Source organism: Solenopsis invicta, chromosome 9 (assembly GCF_016802725.1).
Source record: "Solenopsis invicta isolate M01_SB chromosome 9, UNIL_Sinv_3.0, whole genome shotgun sequence".
NCBI classification, from domain to species: Eukaryota; Metazoa; Arthropoda; class Insecta; order Hymenoptera; family Formicidae; genus Solenopsis; species Solenopsis invicta.
In genome coordinates this window covers 3,213,065-3,232,260 of record NC_052672.1, presented here as the reverse complement: position 1 = coordinate 3,232,260, position 19,196 = coordinate 3,213,065, and the positions used below count along the sequence as shown (strand labels likewise).

The following is a 19,196-nucleotide window of genomic DNA, read 5'->3' as shown; positions in this document are numbered from 1 at the left end:
CGGATTTATATCTATTTCCAAATACATACCTCAATTAATTTTTTATTTGCTTCAGCGAACTTATTCTTTCCTTGTATAAAATTGATGTACTCGTCAATGATTTAAATAAACGAACCGCAACCGGTTCGTCGCGTCGCGCGTTTGTTCCGGGAGTGCCGTTTAAAGTAGTAAAACTTAATTAGTCCACGCGCGGGCGCAATTTTAGTGTATTTAACGTGAGTGTTCCGCGAGTGCAACGGGCCGAGGAGGCTTGATAATCTGATCTGAGAGGAGGAGGAGGTCTGGGAGAGGCATCGAGCCCCAACGGAGCAATCTTGAGGTAAATATAAACTTTTTATTTAAAATTAATAGTCTTTTTTTTCTTTTATCCGATTTCTTTTATCCGATCTAAAAAAAAAAAAAAATAAAGTTAAAGATAGAAAATTCAAATAAAATTTTAATTGAATTTTGTAAAGGTATTTTTTGGATATGTTTGCGTTATAAAATATCTAATTGAAAGTCAAGTTTTGAAAATTTGACGTACGTGTAAAAATAAACTTTTCATATATTGATTATTTTGAGCGTAGTTTTAATTGTTTAATTTTATATTTATATGTTACAGTATCATCGTAGCTTCGTAGCTGACTCCGCTCCGTTGCGTATCAGATCTGTGAGTAAAAAATCACATTTTATTTATAAAATTTTTTTTCTAATTTTTATATTTTATTTTTATATTTTATTCTGAATATTTAATTGGAAAATAATCAACGTTTCCGCGCTTAAGTTATAATATAAAAATAAATTATATTTACTGTATGTTGCTCCATCGATGCTTTACTAGGCCTTTTCCTCTCATTGTCATATTGTTCGGATTTTCAGTATTAAAGACACAATATTTTTTTTAACACTTGCAAAAGCAAATCATGACGATACTTTGCACTACATTCTCAAAACCGAAACTAAAAGATATAATAACGTAAGATTTTATTAACGAAAACATTAACGAAAACACACTTCAGTAAATGTTTAATAAACATATGATTTTCACCGGGGTCAGTACGCATAAGCAGATTTAATAATTTAAATGATACAAGAATTCGTAATGTTACGAGAATTTGATGCGGCGCAAGCAAGTCTCATTAAAGTATAAAATCGTTGAATTGAGACTGCGTGAGGCGCACGCTGCTAAACCGACGAACGAGCTGTTGATTGCAATGCAAGGTCAACGTTCGACAAGGCCACACTGCGACGCTCCATTTAGGCCGCTCAAACCTGGTTTTTCATTATATGGTTAACTTGTGGTTAAACTTAACTTGATGTTTTAACCAATGAGCTTCACCTATAGCATTATCATGGGTGAAGCTCATTGGATAAAACATCAAGTTAAATTTAACCATAAGTTAACCGGATAATGAAAAACCGGGTCTTAGACGCTTTTCCCACTATTCCCACTACTCACATAAAAAAGGTACGTGCGTCTTGGCGGCTCGGCTATCTCCGCCGCCGTTCGGCAATCGTCGTTGAGCAGCTCTGCCGCTGCGCCGGCGCAACCGCGCTGCTAAGCAGCTGGTGCCACCAAGTATCACCGTGATTATTAAAGCATTTCCGTGTTTCTCGCGTATTCCAAACCCGATTTGTGTACAAATACAGTCTTGAGAATACCGATATGATTGCGAACGATACTATTTTGATACACAGTGAATCGCAGTGTCACACGTAGAAGTGAACGTTCTCGATCGTGATCGCGAGTATCGTGTGTGCTTGTTGGTTAGCTTCGTCAAGTTTGCGCGCGCAAACGTGTTTGCTGGAATAAAATATTTTAGCCACGCAGTAAAATATCGCGAATGTCAAGTGAAGCATTACTAGTCGCGATCATATTTAGTACAAGATTTGTAATCGGGAGTGAGTTTGTCTCGTTTCTATCTGCATCCATTCAAACGACTCTCACCGCTGTTTCGGGTGACGTAACGCATTGGCCGCTCATTCCTCTTTCGCACTTAATAGTGCCTGAGTTGATACTCTCGTGTGCGTTTCGTCTTTTATTCGCGTTCGTGATCGTGTGTAATATATTATCAGCATAATATCGAGAGTGCCAAATTAGCTAGTCGTATGTAAGGTTGATATGTGTATGGTTTGAAACGAAAGGAGTTGTCAACAGATTTCCAGCTAGAAAATGGCATCTGTGGGGCAATTTGGTTAGAGTACCTCTAGTAAGGTACTAGAGGTACTCTAAATTTGGTAAATATTTTATTAATTATTGTATTTATGCGTTCTTGCATATATGGTTGCGTACCAAAACTCATTGCCAGTACTAAAAATTTGTAGTATTTGTGACATAAACTAGATTTTCACTGGTAGTGTATATTGGAGTGTAGCCTGTCATATTTTATTAATTGTATTTCTGTGTTAATTCTTGTATATGTATTTTTGTAATTATAGTATAAAGCCCTCTTTAGACAAGTTACTTATTTATTAAACTGAATATAAGAAATTTCCTTGCTTATAATAGTTAAATCTATTAATTAAACATGCTTATTCCAATACATTAGAAAAGATTCTTTCTAAACTAAAATGTTGCTTAACCCTTTCGTGCCTGACTTTCTTTAGGAATAATTAGCATTTAATGTCTTGCTAGACATTTTTAAAGTCGCTGATTATAAATTTATAACCAAAATTCAAATTGGCAGATCTAATATAGCAGATTAAAATATTACTCAAATCCAACAAAATTTAATATTTTTATCTGCCATTGAATTTTGAAAGTTTGATTACAAATGCCTAATCAGACTCTAAAAACTTTGAAGCAGGTTTGGCAAAGTGTGACTTAATTATTGGTTGTTCTTCAGGAATACGTTTGGATTTTCTATGGAATATCCCCTAGGTGTCATTTTATTCTTATTGTTTACTAAATGTTAGATAAAAATAAAATGATATTTGGGGGCACTCAAGAAAGAATTCGAACATATACCAGGAGGATAACAGTTTACAAGCCACAGTTTGTCAGGCCTGCTTTAAAGCATGAGTTCATTAAAATTCTTTAAAAATTTTGGTCTGTCATATTGGATCCAATATTTTGAAAGTAAATAGCGATTCTTTTTATGAATAGTCCTTACATTGATCTTCAAAATAAGCCTGGAAAGATGTCGTTATCTTAATTTTTGTGAAAAAGACATGCGTTTTTCACTTTAAACCTATTTTATGAATTTTTGACAAAGCATACAGATTAAGAGGGAAAACGCCTAAGAATGTTGATTTTTTTCAAGAGTTATTCTTTATGTTTAAAATGAATCCAGAATGAAGTTGCTATTTTCATTTTTGTGGAAAATATAAGTTTTTGAAGATTTGGCATATATATATATATATATATATATATATATATATATATATATATATATACTATAATTATGTATTTATGTAAATGTAATTATGTATGAAACTTTTTTCTCGAGGTGAGAAATTTAGTGCTTTTGGATGAAAATTGGTTCAAAAGAAGGCGAAAACATTTATTAGAGAGAAAACATTTTTTTATTGATTATTTTAATTTTACCACACACATGACGAAAACTCATATTTCTACCACACATGGATATTTTTTGTGAACTTGCGACGTGGCTGAAATGGCAATACCAAATGGAATCATTTGACTTATGGAAGGTTGTAGAAGACACTTGTAGTTCCCCTCTTCCCTACATCCGAACTCCATTTCTTCAACGCCACACACATCGGAATAGTGTATATTTAAAAAATAATCCGGGTATATTTTACTCAAATGTGGTAGTTTACGGTTAAGTTATTTAAGCATAACACTGATTACATAATTATACTTTTTAAAAAAAATGAGAATGCCAAAATTTTTTAAAAAATATTCTTTTTTTAGCTTTAAAACGATGGATTATAAAGAGTGTTTTTATTGCAAAGTAGATTTAATTTAAAAAAATGAGTTTTTTAAATAAATCTTTATTTTTGTTCAATGTTTTTTCTTAATAATTGCCGCAATAGATAATTTTTCTGCAATGGTGTTTCTTCATATTTTTGATTCTGAGCTTTTATTTAAAAATAATTTGTTGAAAAATATTGATTGAAATCAAAATTATGATTTTTAAAATTGCGTGTGTCTCCCAGACCTACCTGCTATGTTTTTGGTTGTCATCGGATGTGTTATGTTCTAGACTACGAGGGGGGACCCAAAAAACCGGACTGACTATATGGTAGGCGGAGTTTCGGTAGTACCGTGTTCTCCCGCTAGGCGTGTATACAGCTGACATTTCGCAGTCATTTGTATACGCGCCTAGCGGGAGAATACGGTACTACCAAAACTCCGCCCACCATACAGTCAGTCCGGTTTTTTTTGGATCCCCCCTCGTATGTTCTGCTTAATTTAATTTTTCAGTGTTTTCTTTTTTTAACTTACAATTACTTTGGGTTTTTATTTTAATTTATATTTTTTTTAATCAGTTATTTTATTTTCAGAATACACTTTATTTTGTAGAGGAAATAAGAAGGAAAATAATATTTCTTAAATAATTGTAAAATGCAAAAATAGAGGGAATAATTGTTTTCTATAGATATGTAATACACAGTCTGTTTGATAAGAGCGTGTCCTATATAATTCAAAAACTATTGTAATGAATTGAGAAAAGATATACTTGATATGAAGCGTGGTGTTTTGTTATTAATAATAATAATTTGTTCAACTGCCTCCATTATTAACAATTGCAATAATGGAAGGTATACTTTCCACTAATTTTATTGTATATTCTTGAGGTGAAGATAGAACGATGCTGTCTAGAGCCTTGTTCAAATTTGTTGAATTAACTATTTGACCTTTCAAATCTACTTTTTACGAAGCTTAAACTTCATAAATGTTCAAATTTTTAATAGGATGTGCATCCGATGACTGTAACGGTCAATTTAGTACGTCATTTTCTAGTGCGTCAGTCTCTACGTAGCACACAGATGATCTCGATGTTTCGGATCATTTTGTTCTATTGTAATAGACAATTTTTTCCTTTTAAATCATTTTTAAGCAGATTTAAATCATTTTAAGCACCCTGTTATAAATAAAGCTCTCTGATAAATTTTTATCACTTTGGCAGCGTTTAAAATGGTTATAAAAATTTACAAACTGCTAAATCTGTACTTTGAGAAACATTTCATAAAACGTGTATTTTTACTGGACAAGTTTGCTAGATAAGTGCTGGCGTGATTACCAGATTCAAGTGATGAAATTACGTGTCTAAAAAGAAATTTCGTCGGAAAAAATTATTAATTATTCCAATCTAAGTTTTTTTGCATCAAAATGATTACTTTTTCAACATGTTCTTCGGATAGTAAATATTTTTTAAGTATTCTGATATTTCATAACATAAGAACGTATATGTCTTCTTATTGTGTCACATGGTATATTTACATTTTTTTGACGCAATGACTTCCCCTTACGAAATGAAAGATGATTGTTCGTAAACATTTGTAATCTAGATCAGTTTGTCCTTCGTTTTCTGCGGAGATTCACGTTTTGGCTGATTTTTTATTTGTAAATAGCGTTTTACCTACTTTTTTACATATGTTTAGATATGTAGACTTTGTCATGTACTTAATAGCCACTTCGCGCACATTGTCTGTCTTTTCGGATATGCACAGAGAAACATGGCTTTAAATCATGATGCATATGCAACATTCATGACGAAATACGTTCTTTTATCGAACGATAACTCGCATTTTTTTACAAATTCTCTTAAGAGTAGGTTTTTGTTCCCATTTCCTGTCTAATGGTTTCCAGGTAAAAGTCTTCGGACACATTTTTATCAAACAGGTTGCATACATATGTTAGTACGAAATCGATATTAAATCGACGTCGAATCGACTAGTCAAAATTTAAGTCCATTTTTAAATTGAATCGACTATCAATCAGTGTTGGGTACAATATAATTGTTTTGACAATTAACAATTAAAATTTTATTTTTAATTGCAATTGACAATTAAATAACTTAATTGTAATTATGGGTTGTATAAATGATTACAATTAATTAATTGTTAATCGTCCTTACAGTTAAAACTAATTGATTATTTATTAATTTTAATTATATGTGCAATTAACAATTGAACTATCAATTTTCATACTGTTTATTAGAGAGCGAACAGTGTGTGTAGTTCGAGCAAATAAAACTTATTCGGCATAACTGGTTTTCAATGTCATTCATTAATATTAAGATCTCGTGCACAAATACACAATAGCTATTTACTTTCGCTTAGAAGCTTAAACTGAAAAGTAAAATTGTTGATATGAGATGTAACGAGTATGATGGGGCGGAATGAGATTATTCCGCTTCACTGTTCGGGTTTGTTTTGAGATTAAAGCAGGAATTTATTTACATTTATAGTTTTATTTAAAATCTTTGACTTATGAACAGATTGCAAGTAATAAGTGTTAATTGTGCTTTTTCAATTAATATATCAATCGCAACTTAACTTTAGTTGCAATTAAAACTTTAATTGCAATCTGCAATTAATTATTTAATTGTAAGCTGCAATTAATAGTTTAATTGTAATTGAAACAACACAATTAAATATTCAATTAATTAATTAATTAAAGATTTAATTGATTGATGTCCAACACTGCTATCGACTAATGAATCGGCAAAAAAAAGGTATTACACAAAGGCTTAGCTGTGTTTGTTGTGCTCAGAGAAAGTACAAAACATCATTTTTTATGCAACAAAGTAAATAGAAGAAGGACCATAAAAATAATAGATTTTGGTGCTGAAATAATATTTCAAATATGATTTTTATATACAGTTTTCAATTCATTTGAACTGCGCACCGTTACTTTTAGTTTTAAACATAGCTCTTTAAAAGAATTAGAATAGTCAAACTGGTCGAACTAGCTAAGACATTCATATAGAATGTAGCGGAATTTTCGAGACGAGCAATTCGATAGTGATAGTCAATTATGTCACGTGACGGAAACATTAAAAAAAAAATCAAATTTAAATTAGAGAAACACGAGACGTTGCAGTCATTCGCAAGACAGCTTGCTACACTATAAGTATTCATATATATTGATAATACAGTATGATATATTACGTTTTGATTATGGTTCAGACAAAAGTTCGAATATATTGCATGTTTTATCCGTTCAAATAATTTGAAGTAAAAAAATAAGCATTTAGTTCAAATATTTTGGACAGTTTGAACTCAAGAAGTGATCGATCTGTAATGTCAATTCGTAATATCTGAAATTCGGATAGATTGAACAATAAAGAAAATGGGAAACAAAAGAATAGTTTTTCACGAGTCTTTTTTTCTACATTAATATTATGTCAAAAAATTTAGACTTGAATTTTAATATTTCAAACTTTTGGATCTGAAGTGAGTTTAAACAGTTCAAATATACCTTTGGTTTAGAGAAGTTCAAACTACTTGATGTTCGATCTTGAAATTTGAACTGCCCAAGCTATTCGATCACCTGATGTTTCCGAGCACTAGTTTTGATATTAAAAAAATAGAATATCTTATAAAAACATTTATTAGCGGAAAGATTAGATGCAGCAACCATTAGTTTTCAGAACAGTGTTTTGCCAGAGATCGACAGCTCTCCAGTCTAAAATCGTCGGAGATTAATCACTATTATCTAAAGTTGCGACGAATATTTGACGAGTTGCACCGAATATTTGGTAATTATGCGATATTCTTTTTCTTATTTTCGATAATCCTTTTTTTTTTGATATTTTTTCGATATTTTTTTTTTCTCTATATTCGTCAATACTTACATGTTTTTATCTGTGTCAAATATTTGCTGACTATTCAACTATTCGATTTATGACTGTCGAATATTACTATTTGTTGCATCTTTACCTCCTATTTTTACTTTGAAAATTATTATTATTATTATTAATATTATTATTTTCTTTTAACATTGCCGAATAGCAGAATATCAAATAGTAGCCGAATTATCGTTGCAACTCTATTGTTATCTAAATTGTCTTTTCTAAAACAAGAGATCTTCAAATCTGGTTCTCCTGCCAGAGATGAGTTCCAAAAGTCGAAGTCTCCCAACGAAAATTAGAGGTGATTACACTACTTTCATAAAACAAGTCATCAAAATTTAAAGGAGTTAGCCAGGGATTTCTTCTGCTGCTGAAGAACTGGAGATACGTTCGAAAAGCCGGCGTCTCTGACCGAAAACCAGATCTGTAAGAAGTTAGCTCTTAGTTTTTAGAAATAATTATTTCAACACTTGTATTAAATTGTGATAGGTTTGTACCACATTATGTCCGATGTTAAAACTAATATGAAAAATAAAAATAAAAAATGAAAAAATGAAAAAAATGCAAAAAAAGAAACGAATTTTATGTCAGTCTCTTACTTTTCAATTTTCTTAATTTTCTCAGTTATACTGGGTTGTGCTAGATTGTGCTAATATTCTTCGATATTGTTCAAATTTTACATTTTGATTCTATAGCTTGCTCGATTTTACAGAAATTTGTGGAAGAAAAAGATTCAAATCGTTATTTTACAAAATGGAAATATTTTCGAAACAGAGAATTACCATTATAAACGCTCGTGTATTTGATAGTATTGTTCAATTATTTATAACAGAATGCATAGATACAATATTTTATATTTATTCTTGTAAGGTAAATAAACTGTATATGGTACCCAATATAGCCTACTGGTTGTTTCTAAGTAGTTACAGATAAATTGAACAAATAAGTGTCATATAGGCTGTCAACATGGCTTTTTTGCAACAATTGACTGCACAATTTGTGTATTCTGTTGTTGATAATAAAGTTAAAAGTAGAATTTGATTATGCTTCTCATTTAATGTTTTATAGGAAAGTCACGGCTTTTTATAATTGCCAAGTGATAGATATTAATATCCGCATTTCATATTATTATTGTTCTATGTTTATATTTTACAACGATAGATTTAATTTATACTTTCGTCATAGAATCCTTTTTATAATCAAAGAAAAAACTTTTTGTAAGATAGATATACTCAATATAGTCTAGATCAATAATGAGTACACACACATCAATTGTAATGTTTTTTCAGTACTTTTATTACTTTAGATCATAAATTTTTATCTATTTATTAAATTCCGATTTATAAGTATATAGTTTTAAAGGAGAAAAGTTAAGATAAGTCAATAATTTACTTACTGTTAATGGATTGTTGACAAAAATAGTTCTATGTATTTTTATAAGTTAATATGTTAAAAAATATGTCAATATGTTAATATAAACTTGTAAATGTAACATTAGATCACTTTATTATCTATTTTTCTTAAACTTTTATGTGAAAATGAAGAAATAATATAATTGGACCATATAGAGTATATATAATATGCATAATATGATCTAATACTTTTTCTAAAAATCTTCACCGTACCCACGTAAATATTTAAAACTGTCCTATATTTTAAATTAATGTTTAGAAATGTTTCCTACTTTGAATCAGGCCATCAGTTTTTAATTTTAAACTCAGCAAAAAATTAAAAAAAATCACAAAGCTTAGCTATATAGGGTCATGTAGAATATAGTTAGTTCAGATATTACATCCGATATTTCAAATTATTACAAATATTAGACCAAAATGCAAATAAGTTTATAGTTGGATAGAAAATTTGAGTACTAAGCAAGAATAAAGTGGGCTTAATCTTGTTGCTCTATATCTATAGAATTTGAAGGTTGTTGCTAACTTATTATGCTATGCTGAGCACAACTCAGATATACAATTTTATATCATATAAATAATTAATGCGAATGTAAACGTTAGATCTATACAGAATTGTTACAAATCTTTTGCTTATTATAATTTCTTTTGTTATCAGTATTTGAAAGTAATACTTTGACACAATATTAACAGAATCTAGTACAACTCAGCATTGCCGAGAAAATTAAGAAAATTGAGAAGTGAGGGCGGCTGAAAATTTGTTTTTTCTCATATTTGATTGTATTTTTCATACAGTTTTAATATCGGGCATAATGTGACAAACCTAGCACAATTCAGTACAATTTATTTCTGTCGAAATAAATTAATTTTTAAAGTTGAGGGTATGTAGCTTCTTACAGGTGAAAACCAGAGAGCAACTGTTTTAGTTTTCCCGAGCACAGCAAAAACAGGACTTTTTGTAATATCCTTTCGATTGTCGATTGACCGATATTATTAATATCGAATCATGTCAATTTGACTAATCATTTCTGGCTGGATATGCTATCAAGAGTCGTTTTTAAGGCATAAGAACCAACTGCAGAAAGCAGTGTCTATAAAATTCATATTATAAAATAGATAATTAAGATTATTTTGTAATTTTGTAAAGTGATTGATTTTTGATCCGATTTCATCATCTGGATTAAATTACAAGAAAAATTCATAAAGAATCAATAGCTGTCGGATAGAAGAATAATCTATAATTTTTACAATCGATTAAAAAACTATTCAATCTTAACTGATATGGTGAATTTATATAACAAACTGTAAATTTATATAACATGAAATTTATATAACATGACATGAAATTATATATTTATTTCTGTGTTTTATGCAACATTAAGCACTAGTGAGAGTCGAGTGCCCGCATCATGTCAGTCAGGTGTATATTTATCAGATTTCTTACTTCAATGCTCCCATCATTTTATTCTTATCTAACATTCAGTAAATAATAAGGATAAAATGATACTGAGAAACACTCAAGTGGTGAATTTGAACGCAGTCCAATACGAAGGTTTCTATGCTATGTTGTTATTGACAAAAACATTCTTTCACTTGTTTTGTTCTTTTCATGCAGTCTAATTTTTAAAATATATTATATTTTAATAAATTCTGGTGAAATTTTTTCTCAATATTTTATAACATTTTTAAGAATTTTTTATATTTTAAATTTATGAAGATTCTAAAAAATATCTTAAATTAAAAAAATTTTTTTTATCTTTTTAAAAATTATGTAATGAAAAACTTAGAATATATTAGAATTCATATATATGCATAAGGATTTTTATAAAAGATATAAATTTTTTCATATTTGTTCTGAAAGAAATCTTTGTTGCTGTAATAGAATCGGGCAAGTATACGCATTGACAAATAGACGTGGAAGCGTTTTATTTCTCATAATTAACACAAGGTAGAATAAAAAGCGCAGTATTATGAGATTTCTCGAATATCTAATAAAATGATGATGAAATCATCCGTTTTGAAGGTGAGCCCTTAACATTGGGCTCCGAAATAAAAGTAAACAAAAAAAAAATATATATATATATATATATATATAAAAATAAAAAAAATAAAAATAAAAAAATGTTTGACAGTAAAGTATCTCAAGTACTAACCCAAATATCTATGTCTAATAGTTTACATTGGTTTAAATATTTTAGATATTATGTTAATTAAAAAAAAATTTAGATTTTCAAAATTATTTATTTTATATTTTTGTATTTTTTTAAATTGTTCCAAATATTTTAGATATTATGTCAATTTAACAAAGATTTAGATTTTCAAAATTATTTATTTTATATTTTTGTATTTTTTAAAATTGTTCTAAATTATTTAAAAAATCTGAAAAATTTTTTGAAAAAGTTATCAAATTTATATAGAAATAATTGTATAGAATTTTATATAGACATTTTAAAAAATTATGCGAAAAATTTTGAGTAAAATTTTCACCAGAAAATATATCTTTTTTTTTATCCGATTTTAGGAACATCTTAATGAGCGATTCGTTTTTGTCATATTAAGGGTTGATGTACATTAAGTTTGACGCATTGACGGTGACCGTGGGGCATTCGTAAGATACGTATATCAATGGGCGAAAGGCAACGTACATTGCATTGATTAATATTTTATATATTTATGTATATGTATGTATATATATACACATATATATGTATGTGTATATGTATGCTTATGTGCGCGCGCGCACATACACGTACACACACGCATACGCACACATACATATATATAATGTATTATAATAATTATGCTATAAGACTAGATTCTCGGAATACTCTTACGTCGTTTCGGCTCTTTTTTTCAATATTTATGTAACCATATAATCGTACTTATTTTCTTGTGTTTTTTGACGTTTTTTTATCGTCGACAACGAGATGTCGATTGTTCGCCGAACGCCGTTCGCCGCCGATGGATCAGTTTACTATTGTCCCTTGTGATGTGCTGACACACAACTTACAGAGTTACATACATAGACACTGTAGTCCTTAAATACGTACATAATTATAGGTTTTCTGGTTGATCCTTGGAGTAGGTCGTTCACACTTAAATTGTCTTTGACCTTTGTTTTATTCAATTGCTTTGCGGTGATCAGTTATATGAAAAACAGTGGAAACGCAGATGAGTTCGTAATTATTTTAGTCGATCGGGAAGAACAAACGATTATTTTTCTTTTTCTTTCTTTCTCTTCGCTGTTACGAATACGAGTGAAAGTATGTATACATCAAGTGAACATGCTCTGCCTGATTATCCACGGATTGTTTTTTAAAAAGTATCTTTATGCTTATGTAGAGTAGTATTCAATCATTACATGTTTTGTTGAGGTTCGTATGAATTTATACGAAATCAACGGAATAAAATAATGATGTCATATAACAAAATAAATTGTCTTCCATAAAATATCTTTTTGCCGATGGCAATTAATTAATATAGACGATCCATCTCTAATGATCTTGACATATGTTGGCAAAGTCATGTCCCTGAATAACAGTTCAATGATTTTAACTGTCGTCCATAGTTTATTAAAAAGTTAACAAAACAATTTTCATGTTTGATAAATATATCGATTAGGAGATCGGGCTCCAACTTCGATCTTGACATCCATGGATTCAAGATATGTTGTCAAGATTATAACAACTTGAACAATATTTAAAAGGTTTCAATTATTGCTTATTTTTTATTAAAAAGTTTATTAACAAAAAATGTTTCCAAATGAGAAAATTATCATTAACGGAATTAAATTTTTTTCAATTGGAAATTAGAATGGATTAAGTTATCAATATTGTGAAATAAGGGTGCAGGGGAAAGAGTTTTGCCCACGCATGTAATACTTCCATGTAAAGTCCATCTCATATTCTGTTTACGGCGTGAAATGAGACCTATAATTCTATGATTATTATACTCGTGTTTTTTTTCATTATTTTGTAAGTTGGAAGGGCGGTGGAATTGTAGAATTTTAAATCTCGTTTCGTAATAGAGGAGGATTGATCTTGCTTCGTAAAAGTTGAAAATCTCTATGAAACAGAACAACTATAGGTCTCGTTTTGCAGGTGGAACATGGAGTATGACTCGCTTCTTGTGGAAAGTACATGCGTGGAACTTTTTCTTAACCCAACCCAACTCAACTCAATGTAATTTCCAAATTTGAAAATTTTTGTTTCATTTATGAAACATTTTTTGTTAAGACTTTTCAATGAATAATGAGCGACGATTAATATCTCTTGGATGTTACTCTTAGAAGATCATGACCTTGATAACATACGTTAAAGTTAACATTATTTGGGGTGAGGTGAGGTACTAAATAATTATTTTATGTATTATATAATTTATAAATTAACAAGAAAATTTCTTATCATTGTAAAAATGTAATAATGTCGTTACAGACAAAAAAAAAGAGTAACAATTATTATCGTACGTTACAAGTAACATGTTACTGTCAATGTTGTAAAAGAGATTACTCAATTTTTAATCAAATTGATCATTTTGAAAAATTGTCCTAAGAATAATTTTTCCATTATTTTTTACTTGCATGACGTAAATAATAAGTTATATTTGTTTTTTTATTAATAAATCAATTATAGGCAATAATATTCACTTAGTTTATACAAACTTTCAAACATATTGGTTATATACATTTCCTTTTTGTATCTAGGTACAAATATGGTTATATGATAAAGATGTGTTTTTTATAACAGATACATACATTTTTCGAAATAGCACCTACATGAAACAGTCATTAAAAATTCTGCAACATACATACTTGATAGTCCGAACATTGCTGAAACATTGCGACAAACTAATGACTGTAAATAAAATCTAAACTGAATAGGTATGTTACAAAACAATGGGACATCTTCTTCATAACGTACAACTGACTTCAATATTCCGGATAATATTTTTATGGTAAATATACAATTATATATTTGATATGGCAAATATATATAATATATGTACACGTGTGTATACACGTTACAGTAACAGATATATTATAATACCTAGATACAAATGTTTAAAGCAAGAGCGCACTTAATTAAAGTATCGTATCGCAATGCCGTATCCAAATATATTTCATACAGCACAGAAGTTTGTAGGAATTGCTGAAAACATTGCAAAGACTTTTTTGTAATAATGTTGCAGCAACGTTTCAAAAATATTGTGAAAAATAATATTCTACATGAGAAATAATGCCCCGTAAGTAGTACGCGCTACTGCCATTAGATAGATATTGCAAAGTTTTAATTTTCACAATTAAAAAATCACACAAGATAAAACAGAAGACGGAATATCATATACAGGATGTCCCAAAAATGTGGTATGAGCTGCACTGGAAACGTGTAAGAGGTCAAGAGGAATAAAAAAGTTTTACATCGTTTTGGGATATTTGCTATAATTATCGACTTTAAAAATAAAAAATTTTTGTACCAATGTATGGGCACGCCTTGCGAATTCGTAGTATTGTGACGGCGAGAGAAAAGTGACGCAGCTTGATGCGCACTTGATACCGCACATTGGTTCGTTTTATTTTTTAAGCCGATAATTATAGCGAATATCTTAAAATAATGTACGATTTTTTTGTTCCACTCGATCGCTTTCACGTTCCCCATTTCTGGGATATATACATATATACTGTATATAATCTATAAAGAGTGTATCCAGTAATGACCACCTCTCGTGAGCTAATAGAACCAGACAGACTGACTAGAAACATTTTTTATTATTTTGCAAAATTTGCAATAATTAATGAAATATTAATTACTAAAGATAGTTTGTCAAGCCTACCGGCAAATGCAAGCGCGATTAGATATGTCTGCCCAGTGATTATTATTGCTAGGTACGCGGAAAATTGTTTTTTTTAAGTGGCACCGCATCGCTCATGTGTCCATTGTCGTTTGTAATAAACAATTTTCCGCGCGCCTCGTAGCGCCGTGCGGTCCTCTTTCGCCGCGCGTTTACATATGGCAGCAGACTGAGTTCAGTCAGTATCATATTATAATAATGCTGCAATATTTCTAAAGATATACATTTTACTATTGCTGCAATGTTGCAGTAATATTGTAACAATATTGTAACAACAATTTATAACGTTTTTAGAATGTTACAACAAAATATTTCTGCAATGTTTCTGTGCTGTATGGGATGCGTCGATGCACATTATAATTAAGTATAAAATGCTTCATATATCCAGATACCGATCTCGCTTCAACGATGCCATATGTGTGGATGCGTTCATGTAATGAAAGTACTTTCAGTTAAATAAAAAGTGCGCGACGTATTTAAAAAGATTATGGAATTTCGAGAGATGAAGTGTAATTCAAAAGCGATCTCAGAGAGCAGCATTCGAACATTATAAAATCCATAACGTACGCGTATTTTGCCGTCGGCGTTACTTCTCATTCTGTACAGCCGAACGAGTTTTTCGTCAAACGATGCGTGCAACGATTCGCAATTTTCTATTAGCCATTCAAATATAATTTTAAACTTGTAAGTTCATAATTAACATGCGCTCTATCTATATGTATAATATATGTATATATATATATATATGTACACAGTCTTACGAAGCAAAATTTACAAACATTATAATGTACGGTTGAATAAATATGTGTCCTCCGATGCGACTGGATTAAGTCGCAAATAAATGCTTCGCCGTATTTCGATCGCGCTTCGCATACCGAACTTAACTAATTGATTGGTAGTTCGTGAACTGAACAGTTCAGAAAAAGCTCATCATTGATTGCGTTACCCGTGAAGCGAGTATTGAATAAAAATTGAACATTGGCAGAAAAGACGTGGTGATTAGACACTCAGTGACAGAAAATTTTCTTTTCTTTATTTCTTTTTGTATGAAAAATGTTAATTAGTTTTTGATATGCATAATAAATTCAAGAGTACGTCTTTTTGCATCTTCTATCAAATAAATTACATTGTCATGTGTAAGACTTATAAGAATCTAGCGGATTACTCTCCGCGAATTTTGAACAACAAATTCGAGAAATTTATTTAAGGATAGTTCGGAAAAACTGACGACCAATGACCAAATTTATATTACTTTTGGTTATAATTTAAATATTGATCTTACAAAGAAAATTGTTTTTAATTGTCCCTTATCACACTTACCTACTCATATTTAAAAAAATTTTTTCATTGCTATTATACTTTTCAAGCCATTCAATTTTCATTCAGAACTTTTTTTCTATGCCTTAGTTTCGACGATATTTGCTGCAAAAGAAAAAAAACCTATTTTCTTTAAAGGAGTGTTTCGTCCTTGCGTTAGAGTACGATTAAAAAAATATGTGTCCCTTATTTTGATCCAGACGTATTAAAAGCTCATCAAACTCGGAGGGGAATACTTCCGTGAGTTTCTTTAGATGATTTAACAATGACTTAACTTTTTTATTTTGTTTTTTTGACTTTTAGAAAATGCGTTATACGTTTCTCGACTGTATATGCTTATTATTATGAAAGTATATGATAAATATGGCATAGATGAATGACCGACTAAGAATACTGTAAACTTTTTCTTTCAATATATATTTTTGATCGTGTGACAAAAGTGACATTCTGAAATGTGATGCAAATTGATAAGATTTATTTTAGCAATAAAAATAAATTATAGGAAAAATTTTTTACCGTGGTCAAAAATATAAAAACCATGATATTTTAACGTCATTTTCGATCATATTTTGATATTATTTTGACGTATTTTTGACTATTCTGTTTTCTTTGAATAGCCATAGTATAAAATTTGACGTAAAGAATGCAAAAATGTCTTTGAAAGTAACACGAAAATAATAAAATACACTAGAGAATTTTTACGATCTGCGTTATTGAATGCATGCGCGATTGAAATACAAGTATTTCGAATTGTCTGACGCTTGTTATCTTGTCATTTGACAAGTGGAGGAACCGCGTGGTAGCGGAGAAAAGGCTCGAACGAGAGATCAAGATGGCACAGGGGCGAGACCGAAGATACGCAACGATCCTGTATGAAATGAAGGAAAGCTTGCAGTAAGAAATGGAACGTCGAAATGTCGCGTAACGCTTTTGTCGTCGAACGAGCGATTTACCTACTCCACCGGCCACCGAGTTAATTATTTTAAAGCCTCTTGAGTGTACGCAAACAGTACTCCGACTATTTATTACGATAGCAAATTTTCGCAGTCGTGATATTCGATACACTTCGCGCGCAAATTTACTAAAATATAAGTCACATGATAGACATTAAATCTATTAAATATATTATTAACAGTCTAAGATTTAAACTATTTAAAGTTATCAAAGAAAACATTTCGTAAATAAAAATATTAAAGTACCAGTACAAGCAAAGGAAAGAAGAAGAGAAGGATACTCAAAAGTTGAATCGTTTTGATAATGATAATTTGGATGATAGAAGTATAATAAAAATATTAAAAGTATAGTAAAAATATGCATCTTCCGTGTATAATATTTATTTTATTTATGATATAAATTATAAAATATTGATGCAATTTTTTTTCACACTCTCTTCATCTTATTATCGTACATTACATTTTACGTATTGTTATTTACGTATCGATGCAAAAAATAAGATATATATGTACATATCAAGAAATTATATTATACTTGAGGAACTTTTACCCATTGCGCCGAAAAATTGCTAGCAGTCGTAACAAATTGTCAGGAGACTGTATAAGTCGTGCGAAGGAATTATCCCTTTCTTATTTGTTAATATGAGCGTATGTGTATGTGTGTATGCATACGTATTTGCGCGTTATTCTTGATGTGCTGCTAGGAAGCTGACTAGATTATTAGTCTAAGATACGAAATATCCGGTGAATCGTCGTTTTCGATGATAGCGAAATCTCGTTCCTGCGAGAGCGAGTTGTTATGAATTCTCGACAGAATTCTCTCCGAAAATTCTTAAGGGGAAAGAAACAACTCGATGGCGTTCGCTGTATCTATTAACGAGAATCCCAGTGTTTCGTATCGACGTTGACTACTACTCGACCTTCGGAAAGGTCGAATGGCCTCACCTAGGCATTCGACTCTTTCAAGTTATCGAAATATTGCATGATCTGATTGTAATCCATACCTAGATTAAGGTCATCGAGTGCGACTGATTCCTCTTGGTCTTGGGAGGAGGATGAGGCGCAGGAGCTAGAGGAGGATGAGGAGGAAGATGCGGACGGTGACGAAGACGGCGGAGATGTTGTGGTGGATGATGCCGCACCGCCAGTAGGAGTGGATGAATTTACGGTAGAGACGGCGGTAGACACCATAGCGGAGGTAGAAAAGGACGAATACATGGGATTACCGACTATAGTCGCCTTCTTGATCTCTCGGGATCTCCCGGCATCCTTTGTAAGGTGTCTGTTGTCATCGTGATTCATAAATTCCACAAATTCTTCGTCTTCGCCACTTTGCTTGTTTGCGTTGTCTACTCTAGTTTTCCCATGCGACTTGATTATTATATGATGATTTGACTGTTGCTGTGCTTTGCTGCTGTGTCGATGATTATTCCCGTGATGGCCGCCGCTACCACTGCTGGACGCTCTGTGGCGATGCTTCCGCGGCGGTTCCGGCAATCGCGTTCCTACCCCCGTGTTCCTGTGTGGCGGTACCGGCGGCTTATAATCTTCATTATTGCCATTGCTCACATTGTTTGTGCCGACTGACGTCGTGGTCGTTGTAGTCACCGTTGTTGATGTCGAGTTTGTGACTGGTACTCCGTGTGGAGGCAAAGGCGGAGGAATATCATCGTTACTGTGAAAGAATTCACAATGAGATTTATTATAAGCAATTAGTAAAAATAATTAAAAGCTAAAAAGTATTAAAGAAGTTAATCAAATATTATCTCATACAAAATGTGGATAAATATTTCCCTTTAAATAGTTAGCCCTAAATGATTTTCGATTGATCTTGATGTTGATCTTGATAGGATTCGTTATAATTTTTTTTCAGATATTTTCTTTTTTTGCAAGAAGACGTATTCATTTTCGCAGAATAAATCTTT

The 19,196-nt window shown here is 30.9% G+C and overlaps 2 protein-coding genes and 1 long non-coding RNA gene across 7 annotated transcripts in view; 1 reads left to right on the top strand and 2 right to left on the bottom strand.

The window, feature by feature from the left end:
• Window positions 1–19,196, bottom strand: part of LOC120356747 (TBC1 domain family member whacked-like) — a 512,462-nt gene that overhangs the window by 294,909 nt on the left and 198,357 nt on the right. The window lies entirely within an intron of this gene.
• LOC105196579 overlaps window positions 1–19,196 on the top strand; it is a 183,825-nt gene that overhangs the window by 5,399 nt on the left and 159,230 nt on the right. Inside the window, exons 6-7 of one of the 2 annotated variants that reach the window (XR_005575542.1) lie at window positions 56–319; window positions 602–649. This is a non-coding gene — a long non-coding RNA (uncharacterized LOC105196579). Of the gene's footprint in view, window positions 1–55; window positions 320–601; window positions 3,292–19,196 lie in introns of those variants that run through there. The other variant, XR_005575541.1, reaches the window with a different exon arrangement.
• LOC105196591 (transmembrane protein 132E) overlaps window positions 12,023–19,196 on the bottom strand; it is a 133,334-nt gene continuing 126,160 nt past the window's right edge. For both annotated transcript variants that reach the window (XM_039453409.1, XM_039453410.1), the window contains exon 10: window positions 12,023–18,946. In XM_039453409.1, the coding sequence (XP_039309343.1) occupies window positions 18,217–18,946 (730 nt within the window). In that variant the 3' untranslated portion in view covers window positions 12,023–18,216. The remainder of the gene's footprint in view (window positions 18,947–19,196) is intronic.